The sequence below is a fragment of the Marasmius oreades genome, chromosome 3, assembly GCF_018924745.1.
Source record: "Marasmius oreades isolate 03SP1 chromosome 3, whole genome shotgun sequence".
Lineage (NCBI taxonomy): Eukaryota > Fungi > Basidiomycota > Agaricomycetes > Agaricales > Marasmiaceae > Marasmius > Marasmius oreades.
The window spans coordinates 4561205-4581674 of NC_057325.1; the positions used below are offsets into that span (position 1 = coordinate 4561205).

At 45.3% G+C, this 20470-nt stretch overlaps 2 protein-coding genes across 3 annotated transcripts; one reads left to right on the forward strand and one right to left on the reverse strand.

Annotated features, from left to right (window-relative positions):
• Positions 1 to 9225: 9225 nt before the first annotated feature.
• Positions 9226 to 10763, forward strand: E1B28_006810 (uncharacterized protein; the record flags this gene model as incomplete). Its single annotated transcript, XM_043151510.1, has 3 exons — positions 9226 to 9284; positions 9339 to 10213; positions 10270 to 10763. The coding sequence occupies 3 exons, from the start codon at positions 9226 to 9228 to the stop codon at positions 10761 to 10763; spliced, it is 1428 nt and encodes a 475-aa protein (XP_043012606.1).
• A 3271-nt stretch (positions 10764 to 14034) lies between these two features.
• Positions 14035 to 15726, reverse strand: E1B28_006811 (uncharacterized protein). Of its 2 annotated transcripts, XM_043151511.1 has the most exons (3): positions 15275 to 15726; positions 15176 to 15189; positions 14035 to 15117 (listed from the first exon to the last, which is right to left on the reverse strand). In XM_043151511.1, exons 1-3 carry the CDS (start codon positions 15699 to 15701, stop codon positions 14308 to 14310), a joined length of 1251 nt encoding a protein of 416 aa, XP_043012607.1. In that variant the 5' UTR covers positions 15702 to 15726; the 3' UTR covers positions 14035 to 14307. The 2 variants fall into 2 exon arrangements, with proteins under 2 accessions (XP_043012607.1, XP_043012608.1); XM_043151512.1 differs by having other exon boundaries at positions 15176 to 15726.
• Between the last annotated feature and the right edge of the window lie 4744 nt (positions 15727 to 20470).

The window sequence follows — 20470 nt, forward strand, 5'->3', positions numbered from 1 at the left end:
AGATGGAATCTGTGATGCACCCGCGCTACAGCCCATCAACTATAAGGATCCGACGGGTATCACTTTGGCCGTAGATTCATCTTGGCACGGTGTAGGCTATTACTTGTACCAAGTAGACCCCGAAAACCCAAAAATGAAGTTCTACAATTACTTTGGGTCTATAACATTCAATGAGAGAGAAGCACGCTTCTCACAACCGAAACGAGAACTCTACGGGTTACTTATGGCGCTACGAGCGTCGAAGTATCAAACTTTTGGATGTAGACCGTTGACCGTAGAAACGGATGCCAGCTACATTAAAGGAATGTTGAACAATCCGGATAGTGCTCCGAATGCTAGCATTAACCGGTGGATTGAAGAGATCAGACTCTATCATTTTGAACTAGTTCATATTAAAGGACTTGTACATGGTCCAGATGGACTTTCGAGACCTCCTCCTGGTGGGATATCTATGCCTAGACCAGAAGGATGGGAAGAATTCCTGGTCGATGACGATGGTCAGCCAGTAAAGTTTCGAATAGGAGATGGAATCGAGGATGAACCTTTTGACTTTGATACGTTCAAGGATGATATAGATCCGCGGTCAGGTTATTTGGTTTCATTAGCTGAGAAAGAACCAAAGTTGGCGACATCTGTCTTTTGCTATTTAGAAGACTTACGGTCCGCCGTAGATGAAGCAAACTTTGTAGATAAGATAAGAAATTGGGCACTACGGAAACCTCCAGACTATGTTTCAACATTTTTGAAGCAAGTACCAGTGGTTCCGCCCGCCGTAGATGACAGTTGGAATGATTCTCATCCATATAAGCCTATACATGAATATGCGAATGAGATTAAAAGGTTCGATGAGAAAGTTCCACAAATTGAAGAGTGGCTTCTAGATCCTGAAGCAGATTTTGTAAGCGAGTTATCTAAAAACAAAATGAACAGTTTCATTACATTGGGATCGAAATTCTTTCTAGACCCCGATGGGAGACTTTACAAACGATCTACGGATGGTTCTACACAACATAGGTTGTATGTAGTTCCTGATAAGAGGATGTGGATGCTCTTAGCAAGTCACGATCATCTGGGACATAAAGGAATGTTTGCGACTAAGTCGATCATGGAGAAGCGATTTTGGTGGCCGCATATGGACAAGGACATAGATTGGTTTGTCCGTAGCTGTCAAGAATGCCAGGATCGAAGGCTTGATCTTTTGAGAATACCACCAGTGGTTACTCACACACCGTCGCTGTTCCAAGTGATCCATGTAGATGTTTTAAGTATGACTCCCGCTAGCAACAGTTGTAAACTGATTGTTCACGGACGATGCGCACTATCGAGATGGTCCGAAGCAAGGGCTATTCAAAGTGATACAGCCAGAATACTCGCAGAGTGGTTCTTTGACGATATCATTAGTAGATGGGGTTGTCCCGAGGAGGTTGTTACGGATAATGCACCACAAATGATTGCTATGGCAAGGTGGCTTACGGACAAATATGGTGTCCGTAGCATTAAGATTTCACCGTACAATTCTCAAGCAAACGGAAAGATTGAGAGAGCGCATTTCGATCTACAGAGCGCGCTTTCGAAAGCCGTAGCTGGAGACCTTGCGAAATGGTACTGGTTTTTGAAGCATATTTTGTGGGCAGATAGAGTAACAACTAGGAAAGACCTAGGTTGCTCCCCCTACTTCTTTGTTACCGGTGCAGAACCTATACTACCACTTGATATTGTGGAATCTACGTGGCTAGTGAAACTACCCAATAGGTTTCTATCACGAGAAGAGTTAATTGGCTTTCGAGCGCAAGCTCTGGCTAAACACAGAACGCATGTAACGGCTATGCGAGATAGAATTACAGAAGAAAAGCGTAGACGCTTGATCAAGTACGAACGGGAATATATACATACTATACAACCCTTAAACTTTGAACCCGGAGACTTGGTTCAAGTACGGAATACCGCTATTGAAAAGAACTTGGATAGGAAAATGTTCCCTAGATACTTTGGGCCTTGCGTAGTCATTCGACGTACTAAAGGTGGCTCTTATATCTTAGCGGAAATGGATGGAACGTTGCTACGGGGAAAATATGGAGCCTTTCGCATCCTACCTCACGCGGCGCGATACCACATTGACCTTCCTACGGAAATAAAAGATTTAATTCAGCTATCTAAAGATGAGTTAGAAGCCATGGCTAACGAAGATGAACCAACTGAGTATGAACTTGGAGTGGATTACATCTTTGACAAAGCTCAAAACCTGAGGCTGAATGGTAATGCCCCAGCTACGGCAGAAAGTGATAATGAAATTGAGCTACCTAGCGAATCTGAGGATCCAATGGATGATCCAGTGAGAGTTACTAGGTCTGCTAAGAAGAAAGTTAGATTTTCTCGGGTCTGACTGAACATATGAAACCGAAAAATCCAGTTAGATTCTAATAAACTCTAACTAGTGCACAAGTATACGAAATGACAGTAATATGAAAGGAGCGGACACCGTTTATCGCTACAGCCAGCCATTGTTAAAAGAGTGATCTACGGAAAGATACACTACTGAATAGACTCCATAGGAGCACCTGCATCCGCCTCAGTAGGCTGGTTTGTAGACCTCTCCTGTGCTGAAGTCGACGTAGCTGACTGTTCGACGGAAAGGGCGAGGCGGGAAAGGACTAGCTGATTTGCCTCGACGAGTTTTTCGTAGGCTGCCCGGTACACTGCTCCTTGGTGAAGGATTGAAAAGGCCGATGCATTGACCTCCGTACGGAGGAGGGTCTGAATGGCGGCGAGGTCGGACGCAGAAAGAGAGTCCATACCAAAATGGGCCGGCATGCTGGCTATGACCTTGAGTACAGAGAGATGCGTAGACTCTCTGCATTTCTTCTCCTCTGTCCAACAAGTTGTCATAAGTGATGCTATGGCCACAAATAAAGAGAGGACGGTCCCAAGGTGGACACTCACCCTCGGATTCGGGCGTAAGGTCTACGCCTGCCTTATCGATACGAGCCTTCTTAGCAGGCTTTGCTTCGATCTACGGAAAGATTAGAAATGATTTATATGAAACGAATAATGCGATCTACGGACCTCTTTCTTCTTGGAAATGCGAATTTTCATAGGATCCTTCCCTTTAGTGGCGTCCTTCATCTTGAAGTCGTCATTCTGGCAAAAGGATTGAGCCGTAGATAGGTTTAGAACGAACTGGAGGGCTTACTTTAGTGTTTCCTTCCTCAGTGTCAGAGATTTCGATAGTAGCTTCGTTGCGAGAAGAGCTAGCTCCCTACGGCGAAGTCAATATCAAAAAATTAGAAAGATTAATAAAATGAGAGCTTACATTCTTGCGCTTGATAGCAGATGCCTTGTTGCGCACAGTGCACATCTCGACGTAGAAGGACTTGGCCTTTGCAAAGTCAACGCTCTTATCGAGAGAGAACTGCTCGATGTCGGCGGTGACCATCTCGACGACGTTGCGATAAAGATCGAATGCGACATCGTCTTTGGCAGACTGGTAGCTTTGGAGCTTGGTCTGAACCTACGGCAGAAGCATTGCAATGAAACAGAGATGAAAGAGCGGTGCTGAACGTACCACAACGTCGAGAAGCTGTTTGGTGAACAGCTCGGCGGACAGCTTGTTAGCGTAGGGACGCAACTGGCTGACTTGTTCAACGATCGGAGCAGCGCGTTCGACCCAGATTTTAGTGGGAACGAATTCACTACGAGTGGACATTTTAAAGATGATATGAGAATGTAAGAGTTGAGGATTGGTTACTACGAAGGCTGGTAGAGCTGGGTAGTAAAGAATTGACTATCTACGGTCAACCTTTTATACCTTTTACACTCTACTATCCAGTCGTAGATGACTTTCTCTACCTTATGGTCCTAAAGGACTCCCGGATCCAACATCTAGTCAACAGGAGTTGACTGCTCATTTGTTTGGGGGAGAGGTACCTTAGGTTCCTGAAAATTTGACCGTAGATTCAAGTTTTGCGATTTGAACACCTACATGAACATACGGGTGTACCTACGGATCCTGAAAAGATAATCATCGCTTAAGAAAAACTTATAAGCGAGAACCTACGCGAGAGATGCATAGCGATAAGAATGATTGAACAATGTGCTACGGATAGATTCATCTAACTCCGAGCATAGAGAGACGTGAGCTACGGCCGATGAGACTTTAACTTAGCAATTAGAGTTTTAAGTTGGACACATTGGATCTTAGCCACGCAGTATGCAAATCAAACAAGTTTTGATTGAAATACAAGATATGAAATTAGAAATACAAAAAGAGAATTTAAGCGCCGTAGCGCGTGCCAAAATACAAGATATGAGGGCAGATGCCCAATACAAGAATCAAGAAAGCTACAATAAAAGTAGGCTATTGATACAACCAACAAGATATGAAAATGACTTCAGAATTGATATTAAAAGAAGTCCAAGGGAAGAGAGACTACTAAGCTCTAACAAAGAATTAGTAACTTTGAATTTATAAGATGGAGATATCGAACTTACCTTTTGCGCCGTGGCTGAAGGCCAAACGCCCTCTCGACAGCTCGCCTGTCTTGATCCAGCTTGGCAATGACCGCCTTAGAAACTGGATCGAGAGAGCGGCGGACAGAAGGAGAGGAAGAATCCGAAGATTCTCCCTCGTCCTCACTGTCCCCCTCTTCTTCTGCTGCACTTGAATCGTCGGAACTCTAGAGAAGAGAGATTAGAAGTTCTCTACGGAAATGGTGGGGACTTACTGCTTCCTCGGCTTCGTCGTCAATCAAGTCTTTGACGGTGACCTCCACTTCCTGGAAACGATGTGAATAAAAGAAACATTTTTCTTTAATATTAAAACGAAATGATTGACTTACGGATCTCGGAGCTGGAGGAACCTCAGCCTCCTCCTGGACTGTAGCAGACTTTGCTACGGGGGACACAGCATTACCAGAAGGTGATGAAGAGCCCGAGGAAGACTCATCAGACTCTTCATTGTCATCCCCCTCCTCTTCAGCCTCACTTTCCTTCTCGGAGATTCCAGAAGTAGTTACAGGAACTGGGGGATCGATAGAAGTAGAGGGCTAGAACAGTGAGATCAGATACGAATTGGAAACTCCTGTAGATAAGAGAAAAGCTTACAGCTGGAACATCCTCCTCAGCTTCACCAGCAACAAGAGCCGAGATGGGCCAACCAAGGGCCTCGGCGAGAGCGGTAACTTGAGAAGGAGACATGTGGAAGTCTTCATCGGTCTGAAGACCTTTGAAAACTTCCACGGGGTCCCTCCCAGCTATCCGCAGCATCCACTGGCTTTCTTGAATGTTAGTCCACACAGAAAAGGCAGACTTGTATGCGGCCAGCTGCGCGATACGAAGATCCTCGAACGCTTGTAGCTCGTGGAGGAGCCGTAGAACGATCTTGGCCAACACTAAGAGATGGAGAATTAGAAAAGATTGACAGTTAGAAAGGACGAAACACGTACGTTGGTTGTTGCTAGAAGCAACCTCAAGCTTTTTCAACCCCATCATAGTATCGTCGGGATCGAAAAAGGTACATTTTTGCTTCCCAGCGAAGCAGCGAGCACATGAGGGGCGGTGGCCAGTCTTTCCGCTAGGCACCCAAGTTGGCGTACAATCTTTGTAACCAAAGTGAGAGCAGCGACCGCACAGGGTAAAACGATTGAACTAAGTGGTTCAGTGTTGAATGACATGAAAAACAAAAGAGGATGGACTTACAAAGGCTACGGAGCGGCCGGCTTTCAAAAGAGACTCGAGGCTTAACTTGGCCTCACCTAAATTGAATTGGAGATCCATTTCTGAGTTACGGTTTTAGCCGGAGAACAATGAGGATAAAGGACAAAGAACTCACTACGGGCCTCCCCGATCCAGGATTCGGGAAAGCGGTGAGCCGGAGCGGAGGAAGTCCACAGATCCTCTACGGACGCGGTGGGGAGCTTAGGAGTCACCTTTTCTTTGCCCTGTCCTTTCGAAACCTTTGAAGGGGACGGAGCAGGAGGGTCCACCTCCATAGCTTCAGACTCGGAAACTGCGGGGACAGCACTCTTCTTTGTGCGAGATCGAGTTTTATAACGCTAGAACAGAATTCAGAAATTAAAAGATATAGACGAGAAGAAACTTAGACTCACAGTTGGCAAAGAAGAGTCGTCATCACCCGAAGACTCGGCAAAAGCGACTCGGGGGACAGAAGCCTTGACTGGCTTTGACCTTTTAGAGTGCGACGGCCCTGCCGTGGGCGATTCAGGAGCCTAAAATTTGTGAACAACATGACAAGATGATACGAAAACAGTAGCTTACCTTGCGCTTCGACTGAATTCTCGATGGTCCAGCCCCTGCAGAAGAAGTCTCTACTTCCCTGGATGAACCAAGGGAACGAAGAGTATCAGTTACTAGGGCTGAACCCATAGTCACTTCTGCTTCTGCTGAACCTGAAGCTACAGCTGGCAAAAGGAGGCGAGAGTTGGGAGGGAGTTACGATCGAACTTTAAGCTTCCTCAGAGATAGAATAAAGATGAGAACTTACTGTAGATCGAGGTTCTAACCTAGGAGCATTTGGAAGATACACCTCTGGGGGCGGTTGATCAAAGAAGAAAGTCTACGGTTTCGATTTAGAAAATTGTGGGGAAATAATAGAAGTATCTTACCCCACCGAACCGATCCAGAAGCACTTTGGAGTCTTCGGGGGTATAGCGCCATTCATCGAGTGGAACTACCCAGTCATCCGCCAGCATCGAGAAAGAAGCCATCATACGAAGTGCCGGGGTAACCCAGCCCTGTCCGAGATACTGGAGCAGCTGTCGATGGGTGTCGTTCTACGGCAGGTTCAGAATAAAATGAGCTAGAAATGAGTGGAAGGATACGCACCAAGAGGCTGCTATTCTTCTGAAACTCCCACCGCATGCGGGGCACATCGATTGCATTGGCGATATATTGGATTTGAAGTCCTGCTGTCCAGTCATGGATATGTCGGAGGTTTTCCTCCAGAACGTCGAGAATAGCAGGCGGAGGAGGAGAAGGTGCAGCTGAAACAGCCCTAGCCTTGCCCTTACTTTTGCTGGATTGTTTGGAAGGCATGGGAAAATGACCTATGGTGTTGTGTTAGTATCCAACACTGTAAAAACATATAAGAAAAGAAACATACACGTTGAGGACGTTGAGTGTAGTGATGAAAGAGATTTGAGCGACAGCAGCGAAGAGTGACCATAGAGTAGGTGGGAGAAGGGAAGAAAGAAATTTTCTGCTAAGTCCAACTGCTGCGGTTTTTATAGCCAAATCCAACATATGAACCAGCACATGACCGTAGAACATCGCAGAATGTTGTAGAATATTCCAGATCTATGGAAATTAAAGCCTCGAGGCTGTTGAAATCATCTACGGAATGATGAGGCAATAATTAAGAAATGATGGAAGTAATTAACGACGGAACATTGCATCGTAGGAGTTCTGGCATGGGAAAATCATTTTGATGTCGGAACATTTCCTTTTTGGGAACATTAGCGCTGGTCAGCATAGAGCTTGAGCTCAAAATTTCTCTAAGTCAGAGACTTGACGGATGTACACTAGAGTGTACACTGTAGATAAGATTAAGTAGATCTACGGGCCATTTTGAAGGCTTTTAGTAGAACTACCAAATGAAAAAGCCGTAGATCAATTCAAACGATAGAAGATGAAGTTGTGCTCAGTCTGTAGATGGACTGGGGACAGTCCTCTTTTGTTTGGGGGAGATAATGCGACTTAGTTGACTATGCTACACGGTTCTTTTTGCACTTTAAACAGTGCTACGGAGCGATATTTATCGTATTAAGAACTAGAGTGAGCCTGAATTGCTAGTTAAAGCTAGTGCCGCTAGTAGAATGTGCCGTAGGCGCAGCTAGACCAGTTAGAGAGAGCCGTAGACCGTGTCAGAAAACTGTATGACCGTTCGAAACCTGTAGAACACTATGAGCAGAGGACTTAAGCGGTAATTCACCAAGTTCTACTCTCTACATTCTACTATGCACTGGCATATCAAGGGATTGTACTATTAGAAGACTTGTAGTCTTCACAGAACCGTTCGTAGCAGAACTTAACAGAGTCAAAAGACCTTCATACTAGGAGTACCTACTTCTACGGGGGATTTAGTTGACAAGAAATCGGACATAGGACTGCGCAGACTAGGAGAAATTTGATATGACTGTAGATCGAGTCCCGATCTGAGGAAAAGACAAAAAGACATGATACAGATCCCAGATCACAGATAGAGTACCTAGGAACCAGGCAGGAATGAACAACGGATCTTGGAGTCTGCGCTGTTCATGTGCTATGGCGATTCGGAACTCTGGATCCATATGCTGGAACTACTTGGACACACAAAGTCCATATGATTTGATAATGTCGAAATACAGGATAAGGTCCGTAGGCAGGAAATACCATATGGTACGCCTATGTAGGTCCATTCTACATGCTGAAACACAAGATTCTGCACATGTAGCAGTCCCTAGCAATAAGATTCCACATGGATTCGTAGCTACGGTGCATTATTTTTAGAGATGAAACAAGTAGAGATATGATTACAAAGCTAGCGTAGAAGTAGTATAAAAGCAGCTCATGTATCCGTAGATAAAAGAGTACTACCCGTGCGTAGGAAAGTCCTGAGTGGGTTGCCCGTGAGTAACTGCTCTTGACACCAATAGAGAGATTTGCCCTGTCTTTGTGCAGTGAAACGATAAGATTTGATTTGAACTATACGAGACCGTCGAGGTCAAAACTAGAGAACTATCCATCCGTAGGCCGCCGAGGTCTTGATTACTGTTTCGTGATCCATCGAGGGTCTTAGCGTTCGTGTCCGCCGAGGACTTAGTTTTCGTGTCCGTCGAGGGCAATAGTCTCCAATCGTTCGAATTAGTCTTACCGTAGACGAAATTCATAGTCCCACTTAGTCCACTGGACAATAAACAGAGCCCCTACAAACCTTAGAATCCCGTAGCTGTGGTGTTTTTACACTTGCAGTTACACATTGATTTCATAAGAACTTCATACGATACTGAGACTGTGATCTTGTGCATAACCTTTGCCAAGCAGTCCACCCTTGCAATCTTTCCTGGTGTGTAGAGTTATTGATAGACTTTACACGGAGGTTTACTAGTTTTTGGGTTGATTTGGTGTTGGTGCTACTCCCGTAGCTCTGATATTAGGTTGACTCTTGAGTGGTATACTTCGCCCATTAGCGTACTTGTACCTTTTGTCAATGTGATGGCAAAGTTCTTTGGCATGGGGGTCACTGTCACTCTCTACAGTCCAACCTCCAAGGGGAGACTTGATGTCTCATGGTTCGTAAAGTCAGTGCTAGTTGTACAACTTGTGACTGATTGTTAACTTACTAGTGTTACTGCTAATGTTCCGGAATCAGTCTCTCATGCACAGGATACTCAACAGTTTGACGCTGTGCGTGATGGCAAGATGAAGAGACTTTTTTTGATTTTGCATCCAAAATTTTTCGTACTGTTTTTAGGTTTTTCTATATGCCTCAGTAATACTAATTTGCATGGTCTAGCCAAGGAGGTCATCAAATCTAGGAAATACACCCCAAATGGTGAGGAAGATTCAGAAGACAGCGATAGTGAAGATTCAGAAGATTCCGATAACGATTCTGCTCACCATGAACCAGATTCGGCAAAATTTACCAAGGCCTCAAAATCAAGTTCGACTTCATCTGCTTCCCCCACTCTATCTGTACCACCCCCCTCCAAAAGCCACTTGCCAGCTTCCCAGTTGTTGCTAGCTTCGAATGGTTCATCCGCGGTGACTCAATCCGGATCCAGTCATGTTGAAGGATCACATGCCAGTGACAAATCAACCAACAACGAGTCGCCAAACATCGCGTTTGATAGTGGTAGCCCACTGCCTCTTAGTGCCCAATCATCTTTACCATCTGGAAGCACAAACCAGCTTGCCCAGCCAACATCTAGCTCATGGTCGACCTGGAAAGCGAATGCAGGTACTGTGGACCAGAACTGGAATCACGGCCATATGAGGGTGGACAGCGTAACCATTAACAGTGGAGTTACAGATCGTGGTCTTGTCAGTGAAGGATGGGGGGTAAATGGAGGGATGAACATGGAAATGGACAGTGGGATGGGTATGGGAATGAACGAGGTGGTAGATGATGATTTTATGATGATGATGATGGATATGGTGGGGAATGTCGATGATTTCGAACTGGGAATTCCCACCTATAACAACCTTATTGGAAATAATGGTAAGTTATTTTTTAGATCTCTTCTTCCTGATTAATAATTTGTCCCTTTTTGCCAGTGAGCACATTCGAAAATTTTGCACAACAACCAGGTCAGCAGCAGCTGCAGGAACAACTTCAACAATCTCTACGTTTCACCCAGAAACAGAACCCATCCTTTTGTGGGCCTAGTAGCATCAATTGTTCATCCAACATCTTGAATGCCACTTTCATGCCATCTTCCAGTACCACTTCCACTTTGGATGTACTGTCTGGAGATTGCAGTCCAGTACCCAACGGTTGCTCCAACAGTATACCAATCGTTTCTCACAATACATCACTATCGCCTAGGCTGCCACCAATCGATTTGCTTCCCATTGAGCCTACGCTACCACCTCTTGACTTCAGTCACGCTAATCCTACGTTACAGGATTCTGGCTCCCCTGAACTGCCCATTCTGACCTCCGCTTCAACTACTGTTTTGGCTACACCATCTGAACCTCCAGCCAGAGCCGCCAGCATAAAAGGCGATGATACCAGCACCCCCAAGAAAACTGCCCGACCCAGAATATGATGCAATTCTCTAGCCATACCAGAAGAGGATTTTGCCAAGGCTGCAAATGAGGTAGAATCAGAACAGCGACCATCCAAGCGCACACAATGTGCTAAAAACCCGGCAACAGACAAGAATCCAGTGGCCAGCGAGAAGGCACCCAAAGGAGCAAAAATGCCGAGCACAACCGCTGGCTAGAAGACAAAGAAGGGTAGAAAGAAAAAGTAAAGAGTTTAATTGTCATTTCTTGTTCCTCCCATGGAGGCATTTTTGTCGTATCTTGGTCATAGTGATACTAATTCAAAGCCTGTCAGTTAGTACCTTTTTAAGTAAGATGCTGTATCGCAACACCTAATGGTCATGTTGGTGTAGTGGTAACATCTAGCGGCATCTCCCACATGTGTCTATCTCGTGGTAGTGAGTTCAACCCCCACATATTGTATGGTGTATTTAAGTCGAAGACTGGTTTGTCAAAATGGAAAGATATCCGAGAGTGTCAAGGTATTTTAATCATACCAATGAGTCACTGGTTCGACTTGTAATACCAAATGTTTATTTATACCAGAATGGAATATGTGAATGAATCAATATGTTTCTTTTTAATTCCAATATGTGGTACGACTCAGTTGATTTTTGAAGGGAAAACAGTACATTCACATTCACACTCTAGAGAATATGCAATACTACTACTCGCCATCAAGCAACCCCAAGGGGAATGGCCAGTTGACGCAAAAGAACTTGAAAAGATTCCGGACCCACAGCTCAGATTCTCCCTCAGTTGCAGGTGGGGAGTCAGTGGAGAACTGGAAAAGATGTTAGTTTAGCAAATAACAAAGCAAGCAAAGAAACAGAGACTCACGATGGACTGGTTCAAAACAATGTGTCCTGCCAAGATGTCCTCCTGAAGTACTTGGAATCCCAAAAAGAAACTAATAAGGTTGGGATATTTGCATATAACAAGCTGTGCATTCTCCTGACTGACGCTGGGAATGAGTTGAAATGTTTGCAGAGACCAGGAGCTGTTGTGCAGAGCTTTTCCATTTCCACCTTGTATTGTGGCACTGAGAGGCCAGGTGGGACAGGAGCATTCATGTTTCTGTCAAGTCTATTAGTGACAGTATACTAGCAGTAGTTGCTGCACCCACAAGGAAGAAAATTAGGGAAGGGATGATCTGCCAGAGGTGAAAATGAGGGCAAGTGTAAAGCGATGCAGGAATTGAAGGGATGATCTGCCAGAGGTACATATTTATCTGAGCAACAGGACGCCGAGGGAACATTCGAGATACTTATTTATTAATTGTTCAGTGGGAGCAAGGTGATTTATTTAGTAGGGCACAGAAAGGAGAAAGTCGATGGTGAGTGTGGTTTGTTTTTTTAATAGCAACAAATGTCCTGATTAACATCGAAACAGCGTACCATTTATTATTCAAGGTCAGGTTCCAAATATACTAATTGCTTTTGTGTACAAGGAGCGGACAGGTACAGGTTGTTTTTTGGGCAAAGAATCCGGGACTGTTCTATTTTGAGCACAGGGTATGGGACAGTCCAATTTATTAGAATGTACCATCTATAATTCATACAGATTTATCAGACCATACTGCGAGGAATGTAAAACAATGTACCATTTATTATTTGAGGGTCAGGTTCCAAACAGACTAATTGTTTTTGTGTACAAGGAGCGGACAGGTACAGGTTGTTTATTGGGAGAAAAATCCAAGACTGTTCTGATTAATTTTGAGTACAGGGTATGGGACGGTCCCATTTATCCGACCATACCATTTATTATTTAAAGGACCGTACGGTTTATTTTCCAGGCACATGCACAGGAACTGCACCGTTTGTAAACTGTTCTTGCTGGTAGCAGGTAACAAATTGATTATAGGGACAGGAGAACAAACGGTACGGATTATTTTCTGGCAGCAGTAGACGATTTATTATCTGAGCTGTCATCCTGTACTGCAGGTACAATAATAATTCAGAGGGGCAGGTTTCCCAGTGTGTATTATAATTCGCCTACATCCTCTGTTGATGGTTGAACAATGTGAGTCGTCGAACCAATGGAAGTTCATCACCATATTTACGATCAAAGACTCATGAAGCTTGTATCACCTTAGCCCCCCACAATTGGACCGCCAACGCATAGTACATCTCTTCGAGTTCCAATTCTCCCTGCTACCCCTCATACCCAACTTCCTTTGACCCCATGTACAGCAGAACTCCGTACAGCTACCTGACGCCTCCGGTATCAAGAGCCAGATCTCTGAACAACTCGATCACCTCCACGTCTTCCTCTTCACCAAATTGTTTTGGGGGCAGTGACTGTCCACCTCATCACTGTCAACATCTTCGTCTGCTGCTGGTTCGAATATCAAAGCGCGAACGGTTACCAATTGATATGCTCAGGGCCACAGTTGAACGGAGATATGGAGCCACTACAAAAACTTGAGAAGAAGAAAACACTCCTTGCATGTTTCTTTTGTAGATCAAGGAAGATGGCATGTAGGCCGTCAGCGGACTCGGGAGGTCCAAGAGAGTGTGCGTAGGTGTTTCTTCCATATTTCCCGATGATTCGTACTGAATCCTTGGTGTGGTTCCGTTGGCCAGGCAATGCATGAAAAAAGGATTGGTATGCAAGTATCCAACTGAATCACAGAGAGGACAGCATAGTAGATGGAGGGTTAAGAAGTATTCGCTTGGTGGGGCTAGTACCACAAACAATGCTAGTAGTGACACCTTGAAGGTGGAAGTTGAGTTTTCCACTGCAAGCTAGTTGTAACGCGCACGATGCCCACATCCCAGCTAGTCTCCATTCCGCCAGTTACCGTTTGTCTCTGTTTGGGTTCTAGAAGTTCCTATAGTATATAAAGAGTATTAGTTAGATTGTTAGAGGGTAGCACTCTTGAAATTGCACGTCTTATACCTGTTATTTCGAGGGTTTGACTCTGCGTGAAACCTAGCTTACCCAAGCGCCGGTTTCACTAGTGGACTCCCAACTTGTTTTTGGACGGTTTGCTTCCTTCTAGATGTATGATAGAGTCTGCCATTCTCTGAAGGCTAGTAATAACTTATGTTGACATTTCCTGCAAGACTGATGTTTCCCGTATTTCTCGTTTAGTAGTTTATCTGTTAGTTGTAAACCATGATTCAAGGTGGCAAAAGGACGTCCATTTGCCATTTGCCACCCACGCCAGACAGGCTCTTATAAGTTATCACTGGGGACATTATGTACCAGCTACTACCAGGTTACGCCGCGTTCGCACCGCTGACGTTACTCTTCAACACTGCTACAACGTGAGTCTGTCAAAGCCATGTTTTAAAAAATCGCAACACAAAACAAAATCGACACAAGCTACTGGTCTATATACGTAGCTAGCACATAGCCAACTTGACAAATGACTCTTGAATGACTCTAATCCACGACTCCAGGCAAGGCCCGGGCCCCGCAGTGTGCACAATTCAACAAATGAAACTTGTTTGTGAGATTTTTTTAACACTTCAAAGGAAAGCATGAGAATAGGAGTAACAGCAGTTCAGAAAGCAAACAAAACTCGAAAAGAAAAAGACTTCAAAACTCCCCAACCCAACTCCCAATCCTCTGCAACGCAATGGTCCTTTCCGGTTCCCACAAAGTCGAAGTCAGAATATCATGTGGTGCGTCCTCCACTTCCACATACACCACCTTCCCTCCCCCCTGTGCCTGTCCCCCCATCTCCATCCGTTCCTTCAAAACCCGATTACAATCCCTCGACATCTCAGCTTCTCCAGTAACAATCATCGTTTTTGGGAATTGCCTGAAAATAACCCCAGTCATCTCCTTCTCCTCCTGGTCGCGGTCACTCATGGACCCAGGAGAGAACCATGAATGGTCCAAATCCGCTTCTACAAGCCCTTTACCCATCAAGGCAGATACAGCATACCGTTTATCAAACCACGGAGCGATGTAATCGGATCGTCTGTTGGTGATCATGCTTGTCCCTGGCAGAGGACGAAGAAGGCAGTCTACGGAGGGGGATAAGAGGAGGAGGCCGTGTGGGAGTGGGAAGGGGGTCGTTCCTTTGGCTTTGGCTTTGGCTTTACCTTCACCTCCACGACCACGATAAGTAACACAATACCGAACAAGCTGATACGCCAACACTCCACCCGCCGAATCCCCCGCCACAATCACGTTCTCTGGCAGGTATTTAAGGGTATTGACTAGGTAAAAGTACCCAGCGAGGACGTCTAATAGGCACGCTGGGAAGGGGTTTTTGGGGGGGAGTGGAGGACCGGAGGAGAGGCGGTATTCGGAGGCGAAGATGTGGGTGAACGAGGTGTGTTGGAGGAGTCCTTGGGTGGTTGTGAGTGTTGGGGGGAATGAGGGGGATGCACTGCCCATCTGTAGTTGAAGGGTGAGTTAAGGTAGTGGGTGTGGTAGTAGGAATAGGGTCACTTACGACGAAACCACCACCTGTTGATTCAGATTTAGTATCAGAGTTGTATGAGAAAATAACACAGGGCGAAGGCAAAAAGCCAACAAAAGACAGAAGCCGTACCATGCAGATAATAAATAACCCGGTCACCCGGTCCAGCTTCCGTCGGAGGCGTAGTTTTTACCCCCTCCAAGCCATACCAAAACCCGCCCGTTCTCTCATTACTCACACCATTCACCTCCGCATACCGCTTAACATCACCCACAACTATATCCTCGCTCAGCGGTTCGACCCAAACAAAGCCAGGTTTCGTTGCTAGCTCTTCATAGGATTGGTGGCTAGGAGGGAATGCTTCTGCCATGATGAGGACAACGGGGTTGGCCACTTCGACGATGATGGAACGGAGGAAAGTCCAGTTGCGGCGGGGACGCCAAGAGGCTAATGCATTGCGTAACATCCAGAATGGGAGACGGAAGAGGATCCAGAAGATGCTGAGGAGGGTGTAGATGGTTCGGACGGGCTCATTGCGGTAGGGGAAGGCTTTGGCCATGGTGGGTGGTCAGGGAAATAACTTGTGAACAAGGGTGCGCTCTAGTTGACCCGAGTAGGATTTTCTGACATGCTGACATGCCGAACATTCTAGCATCATGCACCGATATCACCACAAAGGCCATTGATTCCGATGTCACCGAAGAGACCACCATTGAGGCCCATACCACTAAAAACAGAAAAAAAGAGACATGTTCTCCAGCCCCAAACTGTGATCGTGACTCAAAGTAGATAAGTTATATTATTGCTGAAAAATTAAGCGGTGGTTGTTTTCGTTTTCAGGTTAACCGTTACAATAAGCGCGACGCGCATGGTCGCTTTGTGCCCGCCTTGATCTCGCAGGAACACAAGTAGTACTTCTTGAGATTGATCAGCGACATGTGGTATTCTAAGTGCTAGACAACAGACAAACCATGGCTGAGGCAAATGCGAGGTGGCTCGGGCTGTGGTGTTCATTTTCATTTTCAGGAGTCGCATTTTTGTTATTGATGCAATACTATCAAGTCCCGTTGGTAGGTTGTCGACGGTGCCCAATCCGACTGTCGGAATCGGTCTCATCGGTACTTAACTACCCAACGTCGCCCCTACAGACCATTTTCCAGAGCTGCAACGCGTCGTTGTTCCCGGATTGAATAAATCTTGCAAGCAAATATTGAATCGGAGGGAGTCAGAGAATATGTTGAAGATGTATAGATAGATATGCTCACCATCTTTCAGACCTTAGAAGTGACAGCTGTCTTGTCTAGCTGGAGGAAAATGTAGAGGAAGTGACGCGCCGAAAAAATCTGGTTCCGTGCAAGTTCCGTGAGCGGCAGGCTGCGTCATCTGTTTACGGCGTTACCGGCGGAGGCGAACTAGCTCGGGAGATGTCACCTAGGTCACCTAGGTCACCCTGTGACTGTCGTCTTTCTATTCCGTCGCAGCTACACTTCTCTAGGGCTAACCCTCCGATTCTCGAACTCGTCATTTTTCTTGAGGGCTCGAGAACGTTCAAGGCTTCCTCATCGCCAACACCAGTCCCAATTCGCATTCCCACTCATGCCCTAACAAGCGAGGAAATGTTATCAACAGAGGAAGCTTTGGGCAACATTCTCCACGAGTTGGATCATGACGAGATTAACAGCTAGCTGTGGTTGTAGAAGGTGAAGAAAGGACGACTTGGTTCGTTTGGATGTTGATCTCGTGCCCGAAGAATCGTCTAACAATCACTTCTTTTTCGTAGGTTAGGACACGGGAGTCACATCAGGCGCACTCGTGGAGGAATATTCGAGGTGACGAATGGGCAGAAAGTGCGTGCTGAACAAGCTTATCGTCGGAATCTAACTGGAAAAAAAAAACTTTGCTAGGAATCCACGACATCAACGGACAACATTAGGCGCACTCATCGGCGGCCTTGTGGGAGGCGTTTTTTTCCGACTGGACAGGTCGAAAGCGCGTCTTTGGTATCGCAGATACTATTTTCATGGGCAATGCAATTGCGCAAGCCGCCTACCACGATGTTTGGAGTGCATACGTGTCTTTCTGCTCTGTTTTTCTTTCAACTCACAAGTCTCTCCTTAGATCGGAGGCCGTTTCCTCCAAGTGTAGGCCTGGCATCATGTGTAGCTCCGTTATGCATCGAACTTTCACCTACACGTCTACGGGGTCCTATGGTACTAAACGTATACGCGATCACACTTTAGGACAAGTAATCGCCTACGCGATTGGTGTTACATTCACACATGGATGGAGATGGATGGTGTTTGGGTGCGGTACCAGCAGCGATACCGGTCGTGTTTTGTTTTTCCTGTTTGAGAGTCGGGAATTTGTTCAATATATTAAACCGCAGGGAGTTGGATGTTTATGTTTCTCCGACCAGCTCATTTACTTGTAGTGATAATCATCGTTGGAACGGCTATGTTACTGAGAGATACGGGAGGCACTGGAGACACCGATTTGAGGGTGTATGGGGTTCCGAACCTCCGAGTCATTGGTATGTCTGTCATCATGGCTTCGACCCTGTTTAGATTCCGTCCGGGGATACTCACTTGTTCATGTAGATGCTTCCATCCACCGTTTACCATCCGCTGCACTTATTGTAAGTAAAAACCTTCACCGACTACGACCAAACCTAGATTCTAAAGCCTGCCCAGACAGTCTTCCACTGTGTTTCAGTCATCTATAATCGAGGGTTATCCATAAAGCGGATCGATGAAATCATGTAAAGAACTGTACCCCGTATGTCGTCTATGTACAAGAACGTGGTTCTATAACTTTCGTGGAACTTGACGCGTCCAATATCGGCCGGATCCATGACCGAGTTCGTCCCGTCATCTACTTCGATATCTACTTCTGGAGGACTTCCGTGCGAAGCCTTTTCTGCTGGCAGACGTGATGAACAGAGAATTTAAACTGCAGCCCGGAGGCTCATTAGCCTGGCGATTTATGGGGTGATCAGATAATTCACTTTTCACAATTATACTTCTAATTTGATTATTTCAGATCTGGCAATAGGTTGTGGTTTCAACGATATCTGAGATGGGGTCGAGGCACCAAAATGTTATTGGTACATGGTTTCTCGCTGTAGGCTCCATCATCTGATTGCAATACAGGACCACGCTCCACTCTTCCTTTACCCTCACATCGAGAAACCATTCGACGTAAATGTACGAAGATACTTTACCTGCGATTGCGATGTCGAGGAATCCTTACGGTCCCAGGTTTTGTTACTCAAGTTCCTCAAGACAAAGCCTAACGCAACACGATTTCGGCTACCCCCTGCCAACCAGATGCGTAGATGCAGTTGGAAGAACGCTACACCTTCACTGTGGTTCTCTTAGCCCATTGGAGTTTACTTTGTTTATCTTGTCTTGGTGGTACTACAGGCGTTCTTTTGTCCAAAAGTCGCGCAAACACTACCGCCTCCACGGCCACCACCACCGGGGGCGACTGTGTTCCTTTGGTTGTCGAGCTGTCAATATGGGCGTAGGCGAACTGGATGAAAGGCGCGTACGTAGGAACTCTGGAGAGGATCCTCGAGAATGATTTATGGATTGTGTCGATGTCTCGAAGAATCCCCATAGGTCACCTTCAAACTACTATCCACTGCGCTTCATCCAACCATTCATTCCTCCACACGAAATCGAACCCATCTCTGTAGGATCGATGAGGTGAGCAATTACCTTCCTCTCCCCTGACGATTATCATCTCATTTTCCTTTTACTCAGATCTGTCCGATACGCGTGATGCGGGATGACATGGTCCTGCATGAGATGGGCAGACAGTACCTTTCGTTGTGGTGGTCCGTGGTGTTTCGTTCCAGGATCCATGGTCTGACACACATCTCAAGCGAACACGCTACCGCAACACACGCTTAGTTGCTCAATGACATAATCCTGTATCGCGCTCCCAGCGACGAAACGGTTCCGTGCATTCCACACAGAAACGTGGTCACCAGCAGATACCTCGTCTCCCAAATTTCACGTTTCATCGTTCAAGAAGTTGTTAGCTTGTGCACTCCATCCTAACCGTTTCCAAAAGCCAAAACAAAGCCATTACAAGTACTCTTCCTACCCCCCATAATGTGATTAGAAGAACGCCCAACCTGGTGGCTGTGCAACTCGCTCGAATCTGTTTCCTTTATCTCGGTTTTGCGGTACGCCATCCAGGGCGCTCTTTTCCTCAAAAGTCGTGCAAACTGTTTCACTTCCACCCCCTCCCGCAGTAAATTCATGCATTTTGTTTAAACCGAAGACATCGCGACGTCTCTCTCAAATCAAAGTTTAAACTTTTTTTGAGCGACCTCTTAAGAACCCACTGCAAAAAAAAATATTGTTATTAGCTTTGAAGCCTGTAGATTGTAGTAGTGTCTTATGTCTCAATCTCAATCATGCTCTCAAAATTTCAACTCAATCTCAATCTCAATCTCAAAATTCAACTCAAATCTCAATCTCCAAAAATTCAACTCAAATTTCAATATCTCTAAAACTCAATTCAATCTCAACTTGACATGAAAGATTGAGAATATGAAGGTGGTTAGATATTTAAAGTTCAAATAATTGAGAGTAAGTAGTATAGTCTATACTAGAGTCAATGGTTATTATAGAGAGCAAAGGTAAGGTTATTAGTATTGCTTGTATTTAAGCAAGGGTGAGATGAAGGTAATGTTAGCTGTTTTGATTGTGTTACACCTGCGCGCACGCCATATCACGGACTTGTAAAAATTTGCTAAGTACTTGGTGTGGGAGAATTTTTATAAGTCCATGATATGGCGTGCGCGCAGGTGTAACACAATCAAAACAGCTAACATTACCTTCATCTCACCCTTGCTTAAATACAAGCAATACTAATAACCTTACCTTTGCTCTCTATAATAACCATTGACTCTAGTATAGACTATACTACTTACTCTCAATTATTTGAACTTTAAATATCTAACCACCTTCATATTCTCAATCTTTCATGTCAAGTTGAGATTGAATTGAGTTTTAGAGATATTGAAATTTGAGTTGAATTTTTGGAGATTGAGATTTGAGTTGAATTTTGAGATTGAGATTGAGATTGAGTTGAAATTTTGAGAGCATGATTGAGATTGAGACATAAGACACTACTACAATCTACAGGCTTCAAAGCTAATAACAATATTTTTTTTTGCAGTGGGTTCTTAAGAGGTCGCTCAAAAAAAGTTTAAACTTTGATTTGAGAGAGACGTCGCGATGTCTTCGGTTTAAACAAAATGCATGAAACGTCAGCCTCCCGCTACCGGGAGCGGACGAGTTGTATCTCGTAGTT